This window comes from Zeugodacus cucurbitae, chromosome 5 (assembly GCF_028554725.1).
Source record: "Zeugodacus cucurbitae isolate PBARC_wt_2022May chromosome 5, idZeuCucr1.2, whole genome shotgun sequence".
Classification (NCBI taxonomy): domain Eukaryota; kingdom Metazoa; phylum Arthropoda; class Insecta; order Diptera; family Tephritidae; genus Zeugodacus; species Zeugodacus cucurbitae.
In genome coordinates this window covers 59789713-59797821 of record NC_071670.1, presented here as the reverse complement: position 1 = coordinate 59797821, position 8109 = coordinate 59789713, and the positions used below count along the sequence as shown (strand labels likewise).

Here is an 8109-nt window from a genome sequence, read left to right as displayed (position 1 = left end):
AAAAATAAAACATTTTACTAGAAGAAGTAAACAATTTTACTTCTTAGCCGGCTAGAAACATTAAGGTTATATAGTTAACCGATCTGAACAATTTCTTCGGAGATTATATTATTACCTTAAGCAGTAATCCATGTCAAATTTCGTGAAGATACCACGTCAAATGCGAAAATTTTCCATCGTTCAGTTTGTATGGCAGCTATATGCTATAGTGAACCGATCTGAACAATTTTTTCAGAGATTAAATTATTTCTATGAAAAATAACTCACACCAAATTTCGTGAAGATATGTAGTCAAATGCGGAAGTTTTCCATACAAGACCTTGATTCCGATCGTTCAGTTTGTATGGCAGCTATATGCTATAGTGAACCGATCTGAACAATTTCTTCGGAGATTATATTATTACCTTAAGCAGTAATCCATGTCAAATTTCGCGAAGATATGTAGTAAAATGCAAAAATTTTCCGTACAAGCCCTTGATTCCGATCGTTCAGTTTGTATGGCAGCTATATGCTATAGTGAACCGATCTGAACAATTTTTTCGGAGATTAAATTGCTTCTATGAACAATAACTCACACCAAATTTCGTGAAGATATGTAGTTAAATGCGGAAGTTTTCCATACAAGCCCTTGATTCCGATCGTTCAGTTTGTATGGCAGCTATATGATATAGTAGTCCGATATCGGCAGTTCCGACAAATAAGCAGCTTCTTGAAGAGAAAATAACATCTGCAAAATTTCAAAACGATATCTTAAAAACTGAAGGACTAGTTGGTATATATACAGATAGACAGACTGACGGACGGACAGACAGACAGACGGACATGGCTAAATCGACCCAGTTCAACACACTAATCATTTATATATATACTTTATAGGGCCTCCTACGCTTCCTTCTGGGCGTTACAAACTTCGTGACAAACTTAATATATCCTGTTCAGGGTATAAAAACTGTTAACAATCTATAAGTCAAAGGTCAAAGAAAGTTCCATGGCTTTTATATGAAACTGGAAGTGCTCATATGTATTCGGAAATCCCGAAGACTATTCTCTTTATGTTGTATTAGGTCAACTTATCGGTTTTCTTATTCTGTTAAAGAATTTTTTTCAAAATGGACTTGTGGAACACTTTAGTTCTCATTCTCAATACTTAAATATAATACTATTGTGTTTGGTTTAATTCGAACTTCATTGAAGAGTTATTAGTACAAAGAATAATTATTAGTAAATTGAAGGTCGAATTGAACTGAGTCGAAAGTTTTACTACCTTACCAATAAATATACTACAGTTTGAGTACTTGTAATCAATAAACCGAGTGGAATATTAATTCATAGACGTGTTTACATATTTGCAAGAGCGTTTCTTAGCAATCGCATCGCTTGGATTATCACTGCTCTTGCAGTTGCCAATAGAGATGTTTCAGCAAAAAAAGTTGCCTTATTTTGCATATGCAAATAATCTACAGACATATTCATTTATACAAATGGACATATGTGCGATTTATAGGATTTCTTTATTTATAAGGCGTTTCTCGTTTTTGTTTGAAGTTCACATATTTCCCTTCTTTTTCTTCTTCTACGTCTGCTGCTTATACTCTCTTAGCGTCTTTAGGTACTTTGCCTTGTTCTGAGCTTGCTTCTTAAGAACATTTGAATAGTTGCTTCCGGATAATGGCTAATATTTTGTGACATGCGTTATTTATGCTACCAGCTGGTTTTAGCCTTTTCAGGGCGCACGCTGGACGAAGCTTTGCTCGGCGCATAAATGTATGCTACTCTGCAGCGAGAAGATAAGTAAAATCCACTCAAGATGGTTGGTAGTTGAGTTGATATTATAGTAGAAATGCTGGAGATATAAAGCAGAGTGAGTATATTGTATATTGATTGTAGTGTAGTGTATGTACCGTATGTGAATACATAGGTGGGAGCTAACACGGAAGCTTACGTATGTCAAGAAGACAGCTTAACGTTTTAGGTTAAAAGTATATAAGACAAGGCAACTGTGAGGCAAATATGTGAAACGCAATTAATTTATAGAAATTCTTACTTCTTTTGGCATACTTAAGCCGATGCCTTACCCAAATTTACATATATACAAAAGTAAGTTAAATAAAGATACAACTCTTTCAAGAAATATTTTTTGCTTATAAATTTAATGCATAAATTCGTTAGATTTTAGAAAATAATTAACAACAATATGTATGTATTCCATGTGTAGATTAGAAGCGACAATGAAGCCCTGTAACAAAATCCTTAACAACTCCTTCTTCACATTCCAGAAAACCACGAGTTTAGTGGCTTCTCAAACGGTACTTCTTCACGGTTCTGTAGTGGTAACCATCCTCTGAGACTGGTGTGTCGACAGGTGGCAAGTACTCAGGTGCTGGAGCGGCAGGAGGTAGGTATTGTGGTTGTGGCTGAGCAGGAGGCAAGTATTGAGGTTGAGGTGCAGCGGGAGGCAAGTACTGGGGTTGTGGGGGTGCGGGAGGCAAGTATTGAGGTTGTGGTGCTGCAGGTGTAAAGTATTGCGGCTCGGGTTGAGCAGGAGGCAAGTATTGTGGCTGAGGCTGAGCAGGAGGCAGATATTGTGGTTGAGGTGCTGCGGGAGGTAAGTACTGTGGTTGCGGTTGGGAAGGAGGCAAGTACTGTGGCTCTGGAGCGGGTGGTAAATACTGTGGTTGAGGCTGTGCTGGTGGCAAGTAAGAGCCGGATAAATGGGAGACGTCGGCAGCGACGCAACCTATGAGTGCCAATACGGTGATGGTGAACTTCTGGAATAAGAAAGAGGTTATTTAATATTTTCTTAAATTTTTTCAAATATTTATATTAAAAAAGAAGAAAACCATATTTTTGTAATATAAAAGTAAAAAAAAAATTAAACATATTTTTTCAAAAAAATTTTAAAATATAGAAAAATTAGAATTAAAATATTTAATTTAAATTTTTTTTTAATTTATTTTATGTTTTTATTTTTTATTTTTTTTTTTAATTTACTTTTTATTTCTTAACTTTTAAAAATTATGTTTTCAAAAATTTTATTTTTCATTAAACTAAACTTTTAATATATAATTTCCACACACCATTTTTTACTGTTTCCTGTTTAACTGTTTGCTATGAATATCGAATTGAGATTGATGCTTCAACATTGGATTCGCTCAGCTTTTATACAACCAAAATTAGTAAAACTAAACAAATTAATATTGACATTGAAAATTTGCTACGGATGAAGGAAAAAGAGATGCGCCGAAAGCGAAATAAAAAGCATCAAATTCTGAATATCAAACAAAAAATTACAACAAATAATCTTCATGAGGTGTCTACAAATTAGGCTTGGATCACCTGCAGCTGGCCTTCCATAGATAACAACAAAAAAATTATACGCTCTCTACACACTAATATTCATATGTAAAATCACACACTTGTTGTTTCTATTGTATGTGCAGATTCCATTCGGTTGAGTTAGGTCAGGCCTGTTATTATGGCATCACGACTATGCGTGAAGTCTGTGCCGTTGCCTTCAGCATTTAATATTATACTTAACTTAGCTACAAGAAAAAAGCAACAACAAATGTGAAGCAAAAAAGGTGAGACAATAACAAAAAGTTAATGAATTTATTGCTAATAATATTCGTCTGCAAGAAATAGATTTGTGGAGCAAAATGTGACTCAGCATTTGCTGGCAATGGACAAATCAACACCTCGCCGCAGGCAATTAACATATGAGTATGGTATTCGTCTAATTGTATCCTCCTCGATTTGGTGTTGATTAATTGTTTTTCTTTTCTTCTATTGTTTTTGCTTAAATTTGCAATATTTCAGCTGAAACACTTATGGTGCAAAATTAATATTTAATTAAAAGTGGAAAATTTTATTTCAAAGTTTGCTAAACCATAATTGTCGGTGAAGCACTTTATGAATTTAGATATTATCACAAATATTAAATAAATTACTTTTATAAGACTTTATCACTGAATTATTAATTTAGTACAATTTGTCTTCGATTTCGAGACTCCTTTAAAAGTCAATGTGCCAAATATTGGCTGCCCATATCATATTGTATTAATTAGTTGCTCGATAAGGTAAATTGAGTACAATTAAGTATTAAATTGAATGAATCAGGTACATATTTAGACATATTGGTATTGAGCATAAGTAGTGGAATTAAGAGACGCGGAAAATATGAATTAGTTTACTCGTTAATTATGATTTAACAAATGTCATTAACCTATCATTATTTTAATTAATTCTGACATATTGAAATATTTATTTATAATCATAAAATCTCATCAACAACTTAATAGCTAATATTCCATAATTAATATTTGATATTAAATTAAAATTAAATAAAAATTATAATATAATCGATTTTTTCCAATATAATAAAAAATAATAACAAATTTGTTTATTTCCTTCATAACACTCCACCTTAATTCCAAATTAAGACTGTATTAATTAAAAAACTTTGGTTGCTGTTAATGAAGTTGAGACGCTTGAAGTTCCAAATAATAATACAGACACTATATTTATAAAGAAGAATAAAAAAATAATAATGAACGAGAATAAAAGCGTAACGCCAATGACCTACAAACGGTACCACCCATATAAACATGTAGAGATAGTTAATTAGCTACACTATAAATCAACCGCTCACTTTAAATACATTCAAAAACATCAACACAAGTCAAGAAATAGTCGGAGAGAAAAACCTAATGAAATATGCTTAAATTTAATTGTAATAATATGAAACACTAACTCGAGATTAATCAACAATGATTGCCTTAGCTGACATTTAAAGCTGTAGGCACGCGTCTGCAATTTAATCACACAAAATGCCACTTCAAGTGCGTAGATATGTTTTGGGTGTATATTTATATAGTGTTTTGTATAATTTTTGTATTTTGGTGTGATTTTTATTTCGAATATTTTATGTGAAACAATGCTTAGTTCAAATGCCTTTCAGACAAAGTCGATTTCCAATTGACAAAAAGTCAAACTAATATATAATAATATTGGACAAAGTTGTATTTGCATATGCAGATGAGTTATTTTATCGATATTCGCACGCCATTTTTAATAATTTATGTTGATGCGTGATCAGTTACTGTTTAATAATAGAGCGTTCACGCCAATTTGCATATTTTTTTATCAACCCAGACATGTGTATTTGTATAAAAACTCTTGAATGTTTTGCTTACACTTGAAAGTTATTTTGCTTAAATTATGCAAAACTGTATTTGAATATCATTTTGGTGCTATTTTTATTTAATTAGTAGTAATCGGTATGTTAACTGGTGGCTACTATTTTTAGCAAATTAACTTTTTTGATATGGTTCAACACACCAGTACTTATTTGTATTTGTTAACCCAGAAAGCAGCGGAATTTCCCTAAATACATAGTTTACCTTGTTAAAAATAAACTAATTTGAGATTCATAGATTCGGATTAAATTATAAGGCGCCATTAAGACTATAGTCATAGTGGTACTCAAGCTATAAGATGTGCTAAAAATTGAGTCAAAGAAAACACATAAAGTTAATTTAATTTAATAATTTTTAAATGTAGAAATTAGTAAACAAAAATAATTTTATAATAAAACTATCTCTGGAGAAAGAAAATTCTATGAATTCGTTTTTTTTTTCATAAAATTTCCTAGAGGGATAGCTGTCAAACCAGCTGTCAAAGTAAACACATGTTTTTGACGTTTAAGTTTTTCTTTTTAGAAATTCAAGAGGTTTATGAAAGAGTTCGGACTTAAATATGTAAAACAATAACATAATTTAATGGCTGATAGAACTCAAATCAAAAAGTGCATATCAGAAGTGCTTTGAGCATTGAAGAAGTGGTGACATGCTTGTATTTTATCACAGGGGTTATATGCATTATTAAAGCATAATCTTTGGATTTTAAGGGTTTTACTTATGTTATGGTGCCCAGCTTGATTTCTGAGATTTATTGAGAAGGCAATAACTTCCATTTAGAAAACATTCTGTGTGAAGCAGTTTTACTTTTTTTCAATTTAAATCTCTTCCATATTCGGTAGGAATCGCTTTGAATACTTTAAGAAGGAATAACGATTTGTGACAACAACCGAAAATGAAACCATAATTACATATATTACGTAAATTATATACTTAAGACAACTTAATATTGAAAAATTAATAATATAAGTAAATAAGAGCGATGTGGAAACCACCTCCAAAGCACCCTATGTAGTTCTCAAAGGCAAGTTAAGGGGTTGAACTGTTATTTAATACATATTTAAAGCCAATACCTTTATTACGGTCCCGAAAGTATAATTTATCGTATAATTTATCACTTCGTTTCAAATATAATAAGCAATGGAAATGACATGCTAAATCGATGCACCGTTGAAACAATTGATTTTCAATTTCATTCAAAAAGTTTTTTTTTTCTAAATGAGTAAACGTGAAGTTGCCATTACTTTTGAACAATTGAATTAATGAGCTCGAGTGTTTAGGCGAAACAATAATTATTTATGAAAAAAAAATAATAATAGAAATGATAATAATGATAAATGAAGGGAAAATAATGAAATACGAATGCTGATAAGTCTAAAAGTGAATTCAAGCGAAAGGGTTAATACAATGGACAAGAAAACAGGGTGGATGGGGGCTTAGCAGGGAGACCGTCGTTTGAGTGAAATCGCGAGCCACAGGAGTGAGGTTGGGGTGAGAGGATATTGTTTCAATGAAGCGGATTTTAGAAAGAAATTTATATAATGAATGTAGTAAACTTTCTTGTAGCTTTAGGTTTAGAAATATATAAGTAAATATATATTGAATTCAGATATATTTATATATAATGAGTTCACATATTTAAAAAATATTGTTTGTAATTTAAAGCTCGACGCTCAAAAACTGTTTCGTTCGATAATCTGTTTCCATCTAGACGGCAACTTCATAATACTCCTCTTGTAGAAGCCCCTTTTTTATTTGCGAAGAACTCGGACAGGCACTTTTCACAAGCCTCTTTTGAGATCAACTTTACACGACCAAGGGTGTTCGCTATGGACAGGAACAAGGAGTAATCACTTGGCGCTATGTCCGGCTATATTGTGGATGCGATAAAACCTCCCATCCGAGCTCCCCTAGCTTCTGGCGAGTCATCAATGAAGTGTGTGGTCTGGCATTGTTCTGGTGCAACACTACACCCTTCCTGTTGCCCAATTCTGGACGCTTCTGGTTGATCGCCTGCTTCAAGCGGTCCAGTTGCACGCAGTAAATGATGGAATTAAGCGTCTGGCCATATGGGAGTAGCTCATAGTGGATGATTCCCACCAAACACACAACAAAACTTTCCTGGGCGTCAATACCGGCTTGGCCACTGTTTGGAACGATTCACCGGCCTTCGACCACGACCGTTTTTGCTTCATATTATCGTATTTGATTAATTTTTCGTCGCCAATCAGCATCCGCTTCAAAAATGAATCGAGTTTGTTCCGTTTCAGCAGAATATCGGAGGCGTTGATTCGGTCCAGAAGGTTTTTTGCGTCAAATCATGCGGCACCCAAACATAAAGTTTTTTTGTGCATCCAGCCTTCTGCAGATGGTTTAAAATGATTTGGTGACTAACTCCCATCTCCTGGACGATGCCACATGCCGGTCTAACTCGATGTTTTCCATGATTTGATCGATATTCGTCGTCACAGGGAAAGATATTGCCAACCTAATATATATGTTCCTACGTAAGAATTCTCCTTGTCATCCAAACCTCGTTAATTACACCAACCGTATACATCCATTCACTCCCTGAACCGAGTTATTACAGTTACAGTCATTCAGCACTGGCTTTCCTATCAACAATAAAACTTTTGCTGTTGACTTAGTACTCGCACACCTGCCCATATTGGCTTCCGTTAATTGGCGACAAGTTGGCCTTTTAATGTTTCGCTCAAAGGAGGACGCACACACACAACCTGCATATTGTGGACTCCTGAAGTTATAGCTGGCAACAAAAAGAGCAACACACTATGGATTTAACGTGGACTTTGGCACCACCAGCAGTCAGCAGTGGCGGTGTTGGAGTCACAGCAATCTTATTTATTTACTTCCGTTTCCGTGAAATTTCTCAAGCTTAAAACTTTTATTATGG

The 8109-nt window shown here is 33.7% G+C and overlaps 1 protein-coding gene across 2 annotated transcripts; it reads right to left on the bottom strand.

The window, feature by feature from the left end:
• Positions 1-2131: 2131 nt before the first annotated feature.
• On the bottom strand, positions 2132-3216 carry LOC105209946 (uncharacterized). 2 transcript variants are annotated; one of them, XM_054232178.1, is made up of 2 exons: positions 3078-3216; positions 2132-2768 (listed from the first exon to the last, which is right to left on the bottom strand). In XM_054232178.1, exons 1-2 carry the CDS (start codon positions 3078-3080, stop codon positions 2289-2291), a joined length of 483 nt encoding a protein of 160 aa, XP_054088153.1. In that variant the 5' UTR covers positions 3081-3216; the 3' UTR covers positions 2132-2288. The 2 variants fall into 2 exon arrangements, with proteins under 2 accessions (XP_054088153.1, XP_054088154.1); XM_054232179.1 differs by having other exon boundaries at positions 2132-2765; positions 3078-3203.
• Between the last annotated feature and the right edge of the window lie 4893 nt (positions 3217-8109).